We start from the raw sequence: 17,882 nt of genomic DNA, 5'->3' as shown, positions 1-17,882 counted from the left end.
TATTTTGGAAAGCATTATTTTCAAAATAAAAATACCAAAACAAAAATTGTATTTATACTTTATACTTTCATACCATTAGAAGTATAAAAGTAGAAATCTACCCACATATAACCAAGTTAACATTGGTTGGACATGTCACCAGCGTGAACCCACCAATAATACGCGTTGAACATGTCACAATAATGATTTGTCAGACAAGTTAACGAGAATTAATGGAGTTATCCTTTGTTAACGGCCGCTTCATTGGTTGGACCAGGCACTAAAATACAAATCCATATTCAAATGAACGAAAATCCCCTTCCCCCCTCTCATCGAAACCCTAGCAAGATCAGATCATGGTGATGTATAAGGCAACGGCCATCTGACAATGTTATTCCAATGAAAAACGAACTCTCCTTCTTCTTCTTCTCGGTAGCGACACTGAATAGAGGCAGAGTAGCGGCTTCAGATCTCCAATATCCCCCCTCTCTCTCTCTCTCCTCTTTCATATCAATTTCCTCTCTTTCATTCTCTCTCCCTCTCTCTCATTATTTTTCCCTCTCTTTCTTTCTTTCTATTTCCGCCATCCCCTTTTTCTTCCAATGACGTTATCACTGTTGCAACTTCAACGACGGATCCCCTTGCCCACAGTCATGCCCTCTACTGTTGATCGTTGGATTAGATCGGCCCCGGTTCCTCCCACCGCTTCTTCTTTCCCTATAAACTGAGCTCTTATAATTATTATTTTTGAATGATTCCAAACCTAGAGGTACCCTACCTCCTTCCTCTCTCAAACAACTGAAGCTACAAATCGAAAGGAACCTCTACTCTGAAACGACTAAAGCTTAAAATCAGCATCATTAGTCTCCTAATCAAGTTGAGAAAAGCACATATACTGAATGAAACCAGCTCTAGCATTAGAGTGTCTGATTTTTTGTTCCCACTAGGCCACTGGCCACTGGACATGAAAGTTTAACAAATGAATGTTGCTGCTCCCGACTGCTTATTCGTTTTTTGCCGGAATAACTTCGTCAAATGTCGGTGATCTGGTGTTGTTGAGGATTTTCGCGAGTTTTTTTGTCTTTTAGTGCTTGGTCCAATCAATGAAACGGCCCTTAACAGGATAACTCCTTTAGCCTGTCTGTTAAGCCATTACTGGTGACGTGTTCAATGCGGATTGGTGGGTTCACGGTTCACAGAATATAAACTCAACATAACCATATATTATCGTTCAACCTACTCCATAAAACAATGCTAGCCATACGAAATGGTCAAGTACTGATTTACACGAGAGTTTCTTCTACTTCCACATCGTAAATCTGGTACGGCCAGTAGCACAGTACATGTTAACACAGAACCCTATACGATGCACGGTATTCAAGGGATCCGCTTGCAAGTACGGGTTCGACAGACTCGTGTGGCTGGCGTTGCTCATAAAATGAAATGAAACTATTTAAGCGCTATTATTAAGTAGTAACTGTTTCTACTTTCTAATTCTCGCGATATATAGAATCTCCTTCCTTCGTTCAGTTCGGTGACAGTAGTGAGTGTTTTTAGCAAGCCGGCTCATTTTAGAGAGCGGACGGCACTTGTGAGAACTGAGAGGAGAAGTCCATGAATAAAATATTATCGAGAAATTAAAAAAAAAGAGATAATAATTAAAGGATTCTTCAAATTCTCGGACAAATAGTTGTTGGTCGTAGTTGTCACAGGCTTGTTACCAGCGGCCATCTGGCTCTTCTCTCCCCTAGTCCCCTTCTTTCTTTATCATCCTTGCTTCAACGGGTTTCTTTCCTCAGGAGTCAGGAGTCAGGAGTCAGGAATCAGGACCCGCAAAAGTATCTGATATTCCACTAAACTCCCCAGTTATTCCCTCAAAAATCCTCACTTCTTCTTTCCATCTCTTCTGCTTTATTTTCTAGGGTTAGGGTTTGACTTCGGACTTCGATTTCTTGTTCGTATTTCTTTTGAAGTCGCCTAATGGAGTTCAAATCTTAATTCCAAGTTAATTCTTGTTTTCTCTCAAACCAATGATGATCTGAGGTTGAAATTTCGGGTAATTATTTGCTTTTAGTCGTCCATATTGGAGTTCCGGAAACAATGGCGTCAGAGTTACAGATGAGCCCTCAGCTGGAGCAGATCGATGGCGAGATTCATGACAATTTTCGTGCTCTCGCGTAAGATGATATTGCGATTCGATTTGTTTTGTATTTTGTTAGCTTTTCATTCATTCCCTTTTCTGTTCGTTTTAATCGAGTTTAACTATGCGCTTCCTTTCTGATTTGATGATCTATGTGGCTATGACTCTGGTCATTCAAATGCCTTGGTACTTTGTTGGCTGAAGCCTTGGTCTGTAACTGTAGTGACGAATTTTGTACGACTTTGCTTCGATTTAAGGGTTTAAATGCTGGTTCTTTACAAGCAGCATAACTAGAGCATGTTGCAACCCTAGTCGTGGAAAAAATTTTAACGTTGACGATGATCTTAGATGCTAACAATAAGATAGGTTTCTTTAATTAAACCTTGTGGTCTTATTGGCATTTAAAGTACAATTGGCGTTTGTAGGGGCATAGGGCTTGAGGTAAACTCCAATTAGTCGTTATTGTTGTTTAAATTGATGAATGAATTGCATGTACGGTATATTAAAGCACCGTTTGGAGTTTGTGGAGAGGAAATTCCATTGAAATGTGGTGGCGTGTTAAGGTTCTCTTAGCGTATGGAGATATTGTGATGTGCAAGTTATGTAATTGTGAAAGTAAAATCTTGAGGGTGAGAAATCGAAACACTGACTAAAAGCCATCCTGCATTTGGAGAGATATTCAGAAATTCTCAGATCAATTGGTATGATGTTTGGTACGGCAACCAAATATTGAGGCTATTGTTTCCTGCCTTCTATAAGTTACTCAGTAACAGTTAATAAAAATGGTTTGGGTTCCTTGATGTGAATTATTGGGAGATTGAATCTTCATATCCCTTAAGGGAGTATAGAAGAATTTGGAGTTGAACTCTAGAGTAGAGGCACATCCATTGTCAAATCCCATGCTTTGTCAATTGCCACTGTTAAGTGATGAGAGTTGTATACTAGCCAGATTTATCTGAAGTCCATATATTATTCCGAGTTAGTGGCTCTTTTTTTTTTTTGTGTGTGTGTGTGTGTGTTTTGGGTGGGGGGGTTGAGGCGGGGAAGATTTTGATTTTTAAACATCTCTTTTCCAGTGATCACCATACAAAAATGGTGTAAGAGGACAAGGATGCCTTTACCGTGCATACCTCACATGCATGGTTGGCAGTAAATCCCCTTTCATTGGGAACATAAACCAGACATATTAGATAACAATCATGAAAGCCGAGAAGAAGACATTAGATGTGCATTTTTCTTATAGGCAATGAAAATATTATTCATGCTCTTAACTTCTTTTTACTGGCATGCAATGATATATCTTTTGTCCATAATCCTGTTCTGGGCCTTTAAATGGTGAGATCTCCATTCTTTAATTACAAGCTTTGTATCTTATTCGGTTATTCCATAACATTAAATGAGATAAATTGCAAAAAAAAAAAAATTATGATGACAATAGTAATGTTTTATCTTCATTTCCATGCAGAAATGGCTTTCAGAAGCTGGATAAGATCAAAGACCCCAATCGGCAAAGTAAACAGTTGGAAGAACTCACAGGAAAGATGAGGGAGTGTAAACGGTGAGTTTTATCAACTCCATATTATTCTATGCTTCTTTTTCTATTCTCTTATTGTTCTGCACCTGTTAGAAGTTTGAATAACTATACAGTTTACTATAGGTGCAAATTTAAAGTTTGAATCAATGACAAATTAGCATTTGCTAATATAAAAAGTTGAAGAGTGAAATTATAACTAATATCTGCCTAACAAATATGTGCAAACTTGGGACACTGGGGTTCCTTTTTTTCCTATCATGCTTGATTGCATTTTGCGGAATATGTAGTACACTATCAACTGATCTATGGTGTTCATTGGTTTCAGGTTGATCAAAGAGTTTGATCGTGAACTTAAAGATGAGGAGAGTGGGAATTCTCCAGAGATAAATAAGCAACTCAATGAGAGAAAACAATCCCTGGTTAGTACTTCATATTTCCTTCTGTATGGCCTCTTGTACATAGACATAGAAATTCATTCTTAAACACATTTTCCATGCAAACTTGAATATTGTTTCTTCTCGTATCTGCAATTAATGCAATATACTATGTTATTGCAGATCAAAGAACTAAATTCATATGTTGCCTTGAGGAAAACGTAAGTTTCACATTTCACTCCTGTAAACATAAAAATGTTGTATAGAATTTATAAATGCTGAGACACAACTCCCTATCTGAAAACCATGGCAACAAAGTTTCTAGCTCTGTACAGCCTTTGTGTTGTGAAAATCAGTGATCTTTTTGTCCTGTCATGGATTCCATGATTCCCCTATAACTAGCCATTGTTACTTTTCCCCTCAAAAGGAAGGTACCAGCCTCAGCATGCCTGCATGCTTTTATAAATTCTATATTCTTTCATATAATTTCTAATAGGAAGAGATCAGAGAAAATTTGTTTTATCCCTTTTTTTTTTATGAATCGAAGCTTTGTCTTATCTCCACAATGGTTGTACGAGATTTTGATTTTATGTGCTGCTTCAATAAACCATAATTACCTAGCCTTAGAACCCATCCTCTAGTATTTTGTTTATTAAAGAATTCTTATTCAATTTAGTGGCACTGCAGGTATATGAGTAGCCTTGGTAATAAAAGAGTTGAACTCTTTGATATGGGGCCAGGAGGTAGTGACCCTGCAGCTGAGGACAATGTTCAAATGGCATCATGTGAGATCTGATCTCTCTCTCTCTCTCTGCATTTTGTGGGTTTTCTACGCAGATTTCTATGACTTGACACATAGTTGTCAAGGCATCGCCTAGGTGACTAGGCACCCTTGGCTGGGCGCCTCGCACAAACGCCTTGATTTTTAGCAACCAGGCGACTAAGCGCCCGCCTAGGTGACAAAAATGACAAAGCAGGCATCTTTTATAATATCATTTGTATTGCTGTATCTTATTAATGTATGTGTTAATACATTTTATTATATGCTATATATATCAATATACTTCGTTTTAATGTTTTACTATTGAAATTTAAAAGATCAAAGAGGTTCTGTTTTTTTTTTTCCTTATTCTCTCTCTTTAATTAAATAAAACAGAAACTCCATCCTTGTTTTTTCTATTTTACTTTCCATCTTGAATATTTATCATATAAAGTTGACCTTCTTTAGCTACCAATTGATATGAAATTCTCTATTAAGTCCTTATTATAGCAGTATTATTTTTTAAAATAATTAAATTAATATATGTAAAAGGTTTTTATCTTTTAGATGTGATGATTTGCCACTTTTTTAGAGGAAATTTAATGTTCTTAATAAAGAGAATTGCTTTTTTTCAATTAATATACATGCTGAATGGTATATAAAAATAGGGAACTAGCCACAAGTTAGATTTTTATATTATAAGGTGACTAGGCACCCCAGTGTCACCGAGCATCGTCTAGGCGCCTTGAAAACTATGACTTGACAAATTCAATCTGTAGTTAATGAATAACATATGAAATAAATGTGTTGTTCTCCTGAACCGACCCTGCATGTGGCTTTTGCTATGACAACAAAGGGAGGATACTTTATTTATCAAAAAAAACAAAGGGAGGATAATTTTCTGTCATTCCTTCAAGAAAACAATGCCTCTTTCTATGTATTTGATTTTCTGCCGACATCCTATCTGTCTTTTTTTTTTCAACTATGTGATCGAGCCATGTACGGTTGGTTGTTGACCTGTTTTATCCTGTAGCAATGTCCAATCAAGAGCTTATTAATGCTGGGAGGAAGACAATGGATGAGACTGATCAGGCTATTGAACGATCAAAACAGGTGACTAATTGATAATTTTATATTGCTGTATGTATTATCCTGACTTTCTTTATGAACACTGTCCTTACCCGAAGAAGGATGGCTCAGGTTGTAGAGAAAACGGTTGAAGTGGGAACTCAGACTGCAGTGACTTTGAAGGGCCAAGTAAGTAGGCTAATTACCTGCTATCTCTGCATAAAACAAATCATGTCAGAAAGTGGTAGAATTCCTCTCTCCAGCATCCTTGATTCAGGATTTTTAATGGCTTCTTTGCAGACTGAACAAATGGGCCGCATTGTAAATGACCTAGATACAATTCAATTTTCAATCAAGAAAGCTTCCAAGCTAGTGAAGGAGATTGGTAGGCAGGTTGGTTGTCCACTTGCATGTATCCTGCATCTGACATTTTATCTTAGGGAATGATTTCCAGCTCTTAACTACAAGATCCTTCTTTTCAGGTGGCTACTGACAGGTGCATTATGTTTTTTCTATTTATCATTGTCTGTGGAGTTATAGCTATCATCATCGTAAAGGTACTTTGTCCCAATCCACCCATTGGTTACCCTTATTTGCTTGTAGAAAAGATGACAAAACTATGTTGCATGATATGCATTGTTTTGTGCTTTGTTTGTGTTTAGGAGCATCTTTCTCAAAGGATTTCTTATTGGATAGCGCTGAAAGTTGAAGGGTGTAAAATCTAGGATAATGTTCATGTTTTAAAAGCATAAATCAATAAAAAAAAGGATGAAACATAATACGAAGTAACAAACGAACAATTATTGAATTTTCAGACCATATTAGGATTTCTTTTTACATTACAACGTATTTTTTTAAGTTAGAGAGTCAGAAACTTCAGAATATGCTCCTGGATGGGTGCCTGGGGATGCTGAATGAATAATGGTCCTTGTTTGAATTTTTTCTATAGCATTCTTTAAGGTTGAACTTCATGCATCTTATTGTAATAACCGAAAAAGGGAATGCCAGTGGGACTGTGGGAGTGGGTCTGTCCAAATTATGGCAGTACTAGCCTAAGGCACTTTAAATTCATTTCAGGAAATGAAGTCATTGTAATTATTTACTTGAAAAACTGTTTTACCATTTCAACTGCATAATATTTTACATGAATGAGCGCATTCTATGCATACACACAGATGCTTAATCAATTTCTGAACACTGATTTTGGCATCATGCTGCTTTGCTTTATTTTAGATTGTAAACCCAAACAACAAAAGCATCAGGGACATCCCTGGGTTGGCACCTCCAGCTCCAGCAAGAAGGTTATTGTCTGTTCAATCTACAAGACTCCTCGAGTAGCGTCGTTGTTTCGGAAGGCGATCCTTGTATCCCCAACCATGATATGATCCATGCATGGAAAAAAGTGGGAGCACCACTATGTTGGAGGGTGTTTACTGGGTTTTTGCTTATTCATTCTTGTTTGCTGAGTTGTTCATAATCCTGATTTTTGATTCTTTATATCTGTGCAAATCGAATTCTGAGATGACCGCTTTTTCCCCCACTCGGCCTTTGGCATGAGATTGATTGTCACTGTAAAGCTTCCGGGCTTTCTGCATCTAGTGCAAATAGAACCCCTGTGATTTGTACATGCAGTGAGGAGATGCTTTTGCAGGAGAAACGTGAAATTTGTGTGTTTTAAGTGCTGGAATCGAGGATAGTCCCTGCCCCAATTTTTTGTATGTAGAAAAATATTGGAGTGACATCTTACATTGGAATCTCGCTTGAATACTTGAGTCCTGTTGAGAACCCAATACAATTTTGTCTCGTATAAGATTCCAAGGCCTACCCAATAAAAGTTGGGTTTTGTAATTAGTGAATACCAAAGCATCTCATTGTGATTATTGGAGGTAGCCTTGACACGTGCATCCTAGAGAGAGAGAGATGCCGGGCTGGGATAAAGGACTGTAAGCCAGGCTTGGCCCCCGCCCGCATGATTCCAGGCCTATGAATTTTATGTATAAAATAGTAAATAATATTGTGTATAAAATTAACTTTATATATTATATAATACAAAATATTAGGCCTGATGTATAATCCACCCCCCCCTAAAGTCTTCGCTACACCCGACCAGAGACATTACCAATTGAGTCAGTTGGCACTCTCATACATCGTTACATCGTTACATCGTTACATCGTTACATCGTTACATCGTTACATGGAAGGTGGCTGCTTACTGGTGTCCTCCCCTGTATTTCTTGGTTTCTCTGTTTTTTTTTTTTTATTATAAAATTTTAAGGTGTCTGCCCTGTATGGTATGGTTAAAAAAAAAAGTAAATTGTTACAAAGATCCCCTGTATTATGGGGTCATTGATAAATACTCACTTGAACTATTATTTGCGACAAAGACCCCTTGAATTTTTATGTTGCAATAAATATTTGTTAGTATTCTGTGCAAGGTTCAAAATATTGATACGACTGTATTGGGCTGTATCAGTAACTTTTTTTAGGTTTTACTTATTTTTTTAAACTAGTTCAGAGGAGTCGGTTTAAGGCCGAATTACCCTTTGAACCAGTCGCTGACCTGATTAAATATCAAAATTGCACTTTTTTTATTTGTTCGGACAATCATACCCTTTCACTTACACTTTAAAAACCCAACAATTCCTAAAAATATTGGTTATCGTATGATTAAAATACCCTTTCACTTACACTTTGAAAACACAACAATTCTTAAAAATATTGGTTTTCGTATGATTAAAATACCCTTTCACTTACACTTTAAAAACCCAACAATTCCTAAAATTGTTGGTTCTCGTCTGATTAAAGTAGTTAGTGCGGAAGCGGAACATGTGTACATGGGTTCTTCACTAGTGATGTGAATGACTTTTTGGTATTGACAAAGATTCTTTTGCATCCAATCACGACATACGAACAGTTTTTGTCAGTGAGATAATGGCAACAAATTCTGACGAAGAACAATGCAAGGTTCTTGTTAAGTGATTCTAATGGTATGTTTGTATTTATTAGGGTTTAGGAGAAAATCATAATGTTTCCAAATTCATTCATGGGGAGCTGTTCCCAAATCCTAACATGCGGCTGGATTCCATGCTTTCATTTTGTGTTTAGACTTTTCTTAATGCATCATATTATTCTTCATTGTAAACCCTAAACAACATAAATCACTTGATGAGTGGGATTCTGTGAACAAGGGTGATAAATCATTTAAAAAAATACCTTTATCAATAGCTCGAATTAAAAAACATTGGAGGGAAAAACACTATATTAGTAGATATGAACCCACCTACTTCCAGATCACATAGGCACATCATTCAAAGCACAATGAATGAGAACTCAATAAATATTCCCACAATTGCATCAAGGTAGGTTGGGTTGGGGGGAGGGTATAGGTGTAACCGTGTGAACAAAAAAAAGAGTTTCCAAGTGCTTACTCAATGTGTTTGCCATCATTAATTGTTTTGTAAGGCTTAAACCTGAGATGTACACCTTGAAGCAATGTGCAAAGATTTTGCCTCAAGGTTTAAGCCTTGAACTTTGATGTAAGACTTAAATATGAATGGTTATCTAATGATTTAATATAAAAATATACATTTTTATAATTCAAAACATATGGAAGAATCATTCCAATAATTATTGGCCACATAAAAGAGAGAAGAATAAAAATCAAAAGGACAAATCAAATTATTTTTCGTAGGCTCATTTTTGAAAGAGTACAGATACAAATATATAGGGTGCAAATACATACAAATACAAATATGTAGGGACAAATCAAATGTGCAGAGTACAAATACAAAATATAAGATTTTGCACTCTAAGTATTTGTATTTATACTCCTTCAAAATTAAGTCTTAGTGTTGTAGGATGGTTGAATACAAAAAAGAGCTAATTAGGTTATCTTATTATTCTAAACTTAACATTCTAAGTTTGTTATTTTTCTAATTAATTTATTTTATTTTTATTGATTTTTGTTATATATCAAATCAATAAAGTTGTTTCCTTTATTATTGATATGAGGGACAATCCCCCCCTCTAATTACATTTCGACACGTGGTGATGTGAACACTTTGTACCACCTTATCATCACACATGGTGGGACTGTGCTTAAACAGCAGTTCGACCCGTAACGCCCAACCTCCAAACTATAACTGATCGAGGAATGTAATTCTGACCCGAGCTAACTCCAACTTGAGAGATGTTTTCCGACCTCAATGGACCTTTGACCTATAGGGGCGATCTCCCCCTTGTTTCCGTCAATATGAAAGGGTCAACCCGTATACTTATGTAAACGTGGAGCCACCTGGCAATGCTAAAATATCTACTGACTTAACTATCGGAGTCTATAGCCCTATACATCCACCTAGGCCTTCTAACTTGCTTTATTTGCAGTTTTTGGTACTAGAGTCCGCACCCAAGTTTTAGGTCGTCATTACCAAAACAGTCGAGATTTTGATCTTCACCATTTGTAAATTGGCCCTTTAAATAACTTGAGAACTTTGCATTTTGATTACTATTTGTTTAATATTTAAAATTCAAAATTTATTGATTATAAATTTCAATTTTATAGATATTTACACATTCTATCAGATATTATATATTATTTTATCATTTATAAGCTTTAACTTCTAAGGAAGAAAGATTTGGCCCAACCTCGCAATCACTCCACGTGGCAAAAGCAAATAGTTCGGCATTTAAAACAGCGCACCCAGGGTGCAAGCACCAAAGGGAAGAAACCAGTAGTCCGAACTCCCTTCGAGGAGCCTAAACTCCCTACGAGGAGCCCGACCTCCCTACTAAGAGCTCGAATTCCCTACAAGGAGACCAACCTCCCTAGGAGGAGCCTGAACTCTCCCTTAGGCCCCGAGCCACACAAGGCAGTGACCCGAAGTGGCCCGCCTCATGGCAGTTCGGGACACTCCCCTATCCGAACTCAATACTTCACCTCGTTCGCCACTCCAGCACTTCGCCTCCGAGACGCCAAATTGAACAAACGTACCATACCTGACACCAAGGAGGTCCGTACACAAGGGCAGTGCATTTGACTGACTTGGGATTTGACGCTTGACAACCGCACTTCAACGGTCACCTACCACCGCCACCTGCCACCATCATCACCAGTCGCATAAAAGGCTCCGACAAAAGGGAGCAGTGGCGGTTCTGATCAGCAGAGGGGATGACACCCGAACTGGCAGGAGACCAGAGGTGATCGTACCCGACCTGACAGATGCTTAGGAGTGAGTGCACGAGGTGGCTATAAAAGGCTCCCTACCCCTAAGAACAAGGTATGCAAACTTTGCGCTATCTGGTTTTATCTTGCCTTTGAAGGATTCTAACTTGAGCTTCGGAGCCTCCACACCGGGTTCCCCCCGAAGCTTCCTCATCTTCTCCATTTCAGGCTCCCAACAATTCCGTTCAGAGGCAAGGTCGTTGACAGCTAAGACCAGCCGAATTGCGCACCATCAATTGGCGCCGTCTGTGGGATTAACGCTTCAAAAAGCCTCCCTCCAAACTCTCATAACCTCTTTTCTTCAAAAAACCCAACACTCATGGCTTCTTCCAGCAACGCCGGACGTGGCACGGAGACAAACACCACCAGGGAACAACTTCAAGTCCCCGTGGTGTGCGTCGGACAGTTCACCATCCCCCTTTCGGTGGATGGGATCCCCAGCTTGAATGTGCCACAAGCAGTGGCGCTCGTAAACCTTCCTGCCATGAGCATTCCCTTTCCTCCCCCTATCGAGACAACCTTTACTGAACCAACTGTCGTCCCCCTGGCAACCAGCCAAAACCGATTGGACGACCTAATGCAGTGCATGCAGGCAATGCAAGCCCAAATGCAACAGTTCCAGCAACACCAGCTCCATCAGCACCAAGTACTGCACAACATCTCCCAGTATCACAATCAACAACAGTTCCCCCAACTGCCGCTGAACCAACCACTACTTCCACCTCGGCACCCTGCTCCGAGGCCGGTTAAGGCCTCCCCACAGGATGGACGCCCCCACCAGGGAAAAACCTCCCGGCCCCAAAACCCCCCTAACAGCCAGGCCTCGTCCCTAGGCCGAAGAGAGAGAAAAATCACCCCCGCCTCGCAGCTCACAGACAGGTCAGGAACCTCGCCCGCAAGGTCGACACCTCAGCGCTCCAGGCCCGAGTTCCCGCTCACGGAAAACCGATTCGGCACCCTGGCAGCAGACTACGAGCATTCCGGGCTCATCGAGCTCGGCAACACAGAGGCCAGCAGCGCCAGTACCAGGCCCACTCAACAGCGAAGGCACCGGCGAAGTCGCCGAACTGCCACCCGTGTCCTGCCAGAGCTCAGAGGCAAGGAAGAGACGAGCTCGGACGAGGTAGGAGCTGCCCCGATTCTCTCAGTTCCTTCCCCCCTCGCATCAGAACTCCTGGCGGTTTCCTTGCCCAGAGATTTCAAGCTCCCACCTTTGGACAAGTATGATGGGTCCTTCGACCCCAACGACCACGTTGACGCTTTTCAGTCCTAAATGCACCTCGCCAGGGCCAGTGAATCGTGCATGTGCGTGGCCTTCACCACCACCTTCAAGGGGTAGCCCGCACTTGGTACAGGAACCTGGCCCCTGGGTCGATAAGATGCTGGGCCTAGTTCGTGCAGGTCTTCACCGCACACATTGTCACCAGCAAGCGGTGCCCCATAACAGAGGAAAGCATCTTCGGAGTAGTCCAGAGGGAAGGAGAATCCATCCGGGGCTACATCAAGCGATTCAATGAAGCATGCTTACAGATACCGCGGTTAGACCCCACAATGCAGCTCACGGCAGCCAAGAGAGGAGTAACGCACAAAGAGTTCAAATGGCACATGGTAGCTAACCAGCCCGCAACCGTAGCCGAATTCTTCAAGCTCGTGGATAAGTTCATGAGAACAGAGGAAGAAATCAACCAACGGACCGAAAGCGGGAACGAGAAAAGAAAGAGGGAAGGCGAGCCCTCCAACCCAGTCGACAGAAAAAACCCGGCCTGGGAGCCGAAGGCGAACCAGTCGTTCCGAGCTCCCCTAGCAGTTCGGACGGATTACACGCCGTTAAACACGAGGCGGACCGAAATCTTAATGACAATCAAGGATGCCCCATACGTAAAGTGGCCACCTCGCCTAAAGGGAAATCCGAACGAGAGAAATAAGAATTTGTACAGTAGTTTCCATAGAGACCACGGTCATAGTACCAAACAGTGTAATAATCTCTGGGACGAGATAGAGGGACTCATCCGTCGCGGATACTTAAGGAATTTTGTACAGCAAGACAATAATAACAATAAGGCAGGTCGGCAAGGGGAGCACGGAAAGGATGCCCCCGAATCTAGCAGCAAACCAGCCGAACCGTTGCAGCGACAGCCTCCGGAAGAGAGGCAAGTTCGGGGAACCATCCATGTAATTGTGGGAGGTTCGGTGGTAGCAGGGTGTACCTCGGCAGCGGCCCGGACGTCAGTTCGCGAAGCGACCCTCGAGGAACAGAACCCCCCAAAAAGACCAAAGACTGAAGAACCGATCTTCTTCACGGAAGACGATGCGGGAGGGGTCCACTACCCGCACGATGACGCGCTTGTCATTAAACTAAGGATCCGCGACTTCGAGGTCAGGCGCGTACTCATAGATTCGGGCAGCTCAGCGGACATCCTCTTCAAGTCAGCATTTGACCAGCTACAGTTACAGAGGAGCGAGCTGAAGCCCGCGAACACTCCTCTAGTGGGTTTTAGCGGAGAGGAAGTCAGGCCCCTCGAAAAAATAACAGTACCTGTGGAAGTCGACACATGGCCTTGTGCGGTCGGAGTCAACCATGATTTCCTGGTGGTCGCGACCCCTTCCCCATACAATGCCATAATAGGGTGGCCAATAACGCATATCCTGCGGGCAGTGGTCTCCACATACTATTTGGCAATGAAGTTCCCTACAGTCTTCGGTGTGGGGGTAGCGCAGAGCGACCAGCTCGAGTCCCGCAAGTGTTATGTTGCCGCCCTGAAGGGAAAAACCAAGGTGGCCGACGACCTTGAACTGGAGCGTCCTACGGAGCAAGGCGAGGAACGAGCTTCGCCCACAGAGGAAACGGTCGCAGTCCCGACTCCGGCTACAGACCCAACTCGCACACTACAGATCGGTGCTTCCGTCGAGGAACCACTACGAACCGAACTTGTGAGTTTTTTACTTCAAAATTTAGATATTTTTGCCTGGTCTGCGGCCGACATGCCCGGTATTAGCCCCAGCCTGATAACTCACAAACTTAATATTGACCCTGTAGTCAGACCCGTTAGACAGAAGAAATGCAACTTAGCCCCAGAGCGCTGGAGGGCGGTCGACGAGGAGGTCGAAAAGCTCATCGCAGCAGATTTCATAAGGGAAGTCCATTACTCGAGCTGGGTAGCCAACCCAGTGCTGGAGAAAAAGGCAAACGGCAAGTGGCGCACCTGAACCGAGCTTGCCCAAAAGATTGCTTCCCCCTCCCCAGAATTGACCGCCTAGTGGACGCGACCTCGGGACATGAGTTGCTAAGCTTCCTGGACGCCTACTCAGGCTACAACCAAATCAGGATGGACTAGTCCGATGAGAAAAAAACCAGCTTCATAATCGAGTTCGGCCTGTACTGCTACAAGGTCATGCCCTTCGGATTAAAAAATGCCGAGGCATCCTTCCAAAGACTTGTAAATAGGCTGTTTCGGCCCTTGATTGGCACGAAGATAGAATGTTATGTAGACGACATGGTCGTCAAGACACAGTTTTCACAAGAATTAATACAAGACTTAGACTCTGTCTTCCAAATCCTGCGTCAATTTAGCATGAAGCTGAACCCTAACAAATGTGTCTTCAGTGTCACCTCGGGCAAGTTCCTAGGGTACATTGTCAACCGGCGCGGTATTGAGGCCAACCCGGACAAGATAAAAGCTATCCTAGATATGAGACCACCCCGAAAAGTAAAAGAAGTTCAAAGGCTAAATGACCGAATAGCCGCTTTAAGCCGCTTCATGTCCAAATCAGTAGACCGCTGCCTGCCCTTCTTCAAAGCAGTCAAAGGCAAAGGGTTCGAATGGACCCGAGGCTGCCAGCTCGCGTTTGACGAGCTAAAAAGCTACCTCACTAGTGTGCCAACCTTAGCCCGGCCCGAGGAGGGCGAGCTCTTAGAACTGTACCTCTCGGCAAGCGACGAGGTGGTCAGTTCGGTACTAATAAAAGAAGAAGACCGGGTCCAACGACCCATCTATTATGTTAGTAAAATTTTGCAGGGAGCAGAGACAAGGTACCCGCAGATAGAAAAGCTAGCATACGCACTGGTGATAGAAACTCGGAAACTCCGCCCGTACCTCCAGGCTCACACCGTCATCGTCCTGACTGACAAACCTCTGAGGCAAGTTTTATTCAAGCCCAAGGTTTCCGGTCGACTGACGAAATGGGCCATCGAACTCAGCGAGTATGACCTCCAGTACAAGCCAAGAACTGCTATTAAGGCCCAAGCCCTGGCAGATTTTATCGCCGAGTGCACGTTTAGCCTTGAAGCCCTTGAGCCAGTCGAGCTTGAGATCCCTAGTTTGGGCGAGCTCGGAGCTCCCAAGCCAATAGAGTCCGAACCCCGTGAAGTAGCAGCCAGTGTAGCATCTCTCCTGGTTAGGCCAAACGCGAACTGGGATGAGGAGCCCTGGATCCTTCACGTAGATGGCTCCTCGAACCAGCAGGGTAGCAGGGCTGGAATAGTGCTACGCGGCCTGAGCGGAACGAAATTGGAATACACACTACGCTTTGAGTTTGCGGCATCCAATAACGAGGCGGAGTACGAGGCACTGATAACCGGGATGAACCTAGCGCACAAGGTCGGAGCAAAGCACGTAGTTATCTGTAGTGATTCCCAGCTCGTGGTCAACCAAGTTACAAGCGAGTACGAAGCACACGAGCTCACTATGATTGCATACTTGGCAAAAGTAAAGGAAGCTCTGCTCAACTTCCAGTCACACTTCATCAGGCAAATCCCGAGATCAGAGAACACTGAGGCCGACGCCCTGTCCCGGTTAGCTAGCACGAGTCACAACGCCATGAGAACCGTGTACATAGAGGGCTTACCTCAACCCAGCATTCTCGATGGGGCAGAAGAAGTCGCTCCCATTCTTGAAGCAGAGCCGAGCTGGATCGACCCACTCGCGAGCTTCCTGCTAGATGGAACCCTCCCTGCGGACCGCAATGCATCCAAGAGGGTGCAGCGCCAGGCAACCAAATACATCATAATAGACGAACAGTTGTACCGACGATCCTACACGCTCCCCTACCTACGTTGTTTGCGACCTGTCGAAGCCGAGCTTGTACTCCGCGACACTCATGAAGGTCTGTGCGGTGGACACCTAGGGGGCAGAGCCCTCGCTCAAAAGGCACTTCGGCAAGGATACTATTGGCCAACAATGAAGGCAAAAGCCGTCGAGCTCGTTAGAAAATGTGACAAGTGTCAGAAGCATGCCAATATCCACCATCAGCCTGCTGCCGACCTCAAGTACCTCACTAGTCCATGGCCCTTTGCACAATGGGGCATCGATCTTCTGGGGCCATTCCCGCTAGCAACAGGTGGGAGAAAGTTCCTAGTGGTGGGAGTAGATTATTTCACAAAGTGGATAGAAGCTGAACCTCTGGCAATAGTTACAGCCCGAAACATACAGAACTTCTTCTGGAAAAACATAGTATGTCGCTCCGGGCTACCTCGGGTACTGATCTCCGACAACGGCAAACAGTTCGAGGATATCAAGTTCCAAGAATGGTGCCAAAATATGGGAATTCGTCAGAACTTCACGTCGGTCGCACACCCGCAGGCAAACAGTCAAACAGAAGTAATGAACAAAGCCATCCTCCGCGGACTGAAAGCATGACTAGACCGAGCTAAAGGGTTGTGGGCGGACAAGCTACCAAGTGTCCTGTGGGCTCACCGAACCACGGAAAAAACCGCTACGAGAGAGACCCCCTTTAACCTCACCTACGGCACCGAAGCGGTAATCCCAGCGGAAATCGAAATACCTACACTGCGACTAGAACCATATGACGACCAGACAAACGGAGATGAGTTACGCACCAACCTCGACCTACTGGATAAGGTAAGAGACCTTGCGCACATTCGAACAATGGCCTACCAGCAAAAATTAGCTCGGTACTATAACGCCAGAGTAAAGAAGAGGAGCTTCCGTGTCGGCGACCTAGTTCTCCGTAAGATCATGGTACCCGAACCTGACGTGGGCAAACTTGGACCAAATTGGGAAGGACCCTACAGAGTAAAGAAAGCACTCGGGGGGGCATACGAGCTCGAAACCTTAGAGGGTAAGCAAGTACCCCGAGCATGGAACATCGTCAACCTAAGGCGATACTACCTATAGACCACCAAGCAAAGTGGATAAAATCACCACCAAAATAGGCCGTGCGAGTGCGGTAACCCGGGCAGGAAACAGATCGGACATATGGTCAGTTTGGAAAATACGCTCAATTCGGGAGAAAGAACAACCAACACTTAACCAAAAGAAAGTCATTCCATTTCAAAGTAAGGTAGTACATTTCAAAAAAAAAATTTACAAGCCCGGAGCTACTTCTTCATTATTAGAAGGCACTTCAACAATACCCGAAGGCCCCACCTCGCCCTTGGAGTTTGGCTCACCATCAGTAGCATTGGCCATCTCCTGAGTTATACGCGAAGTGGATATGGTGTTAATATCGAGCTCGGGGTACGTATTCCGGATCATCCACCGGCTTAGTTTAAAATCCCTCCTGTTTGAATCCACCATCAGATCATCAAAGCCCAACGAAGCAATGTACTCATCGATAGCCTTTTTCTTGGCATCTTCAAAACCTTGAGAAAAGATCTGCGTCCTCTCCCTGATGTCCTCCTGAAGGTACTCAACCTGATGCTGCAGATCCAGCCTCAAGTCTGCCATGTGCTTCACCACCACTCCCATAGCCTCGACATCTCTCTGAGACCTCGCTTGCCTGATCCGTGCAAAACGAGCAGCCTCCTCGACAGCACGAGCAGCAGCCTCGGCAGCACGAGTAGCCCC

At 43.2% G+C, this 17,882-nt stretch overlaps 1 protein-coding gene across 2 annotated transcripts; it reads left to right on the top strand.

The window, feature by feature from the left end:
- The first annotated feature begins 1,629 nt into the window (after nucleotides 1-1,629).
- Nucleotides 1,630-7,622, top strand: LOC104607139 (putative plant SNARE 13). Of its 2 annotated transcripts, none has more exons than XM_010272675.3 (10): nucleotides 1,630-2,156; nucleotides 3,585-3,677; nucleotides 3,979-4,072; nucleotides 4,211-4,248; nucleotides 4,715-4,812; nucleotides 5,821-5,900; nucleotides 5,988-6,044; nucleotides 6,156-6,248; nucleotides 6,338-6,412; nucleotides 7,089-7,622. In XM_010272675.3, the coding sequence occupies exons 1-10, from the start codon at nucleotides 2,080-2,082 to the stop codon at nucleotides 7,191-7,193; spliced, it is 810 nt and encodes a 269-aa protein (XP_010270977.1). In that variant the 5' UTR covers nucleotides 1,630-2,079; the 3' UTR covers nucleotides 7,194-7,622. The 2 variants fall into 2 exon arrangements, with proteins under 2 accessions (XP_010270977.1, XP_088756584.1); XM_088900458.1 differs by lacking the exon at nucleotides 7,089-7,622 and adding an exon at nucleotides 6,518-6,799.
- Nucleotides 7,623-17,882: the final 10,260 nt, after the last annotated feature.

Source organism: Nelumbo nucifera, chromosome 3 (assembly GCF_055504915.1).
Source record: "Nelumbo nucifera cultivar China Antique chromosome 3, China Antique-T2T, whole genome shotgun sequence".
Taxonomy (NCBI): domain Eukaryota; kingdom Viridiplantae; phylum Streptophyta; class Magnoliopsida; order Proteales; family Nelumbonaceae; genus Nelumbo; species Nelumbo nucifera.
The sequence above is the reverse complement of the archived record's forward strand: the minus strand, read 5'-3'. Positions and strand labels throughout refer to the sequence as shown.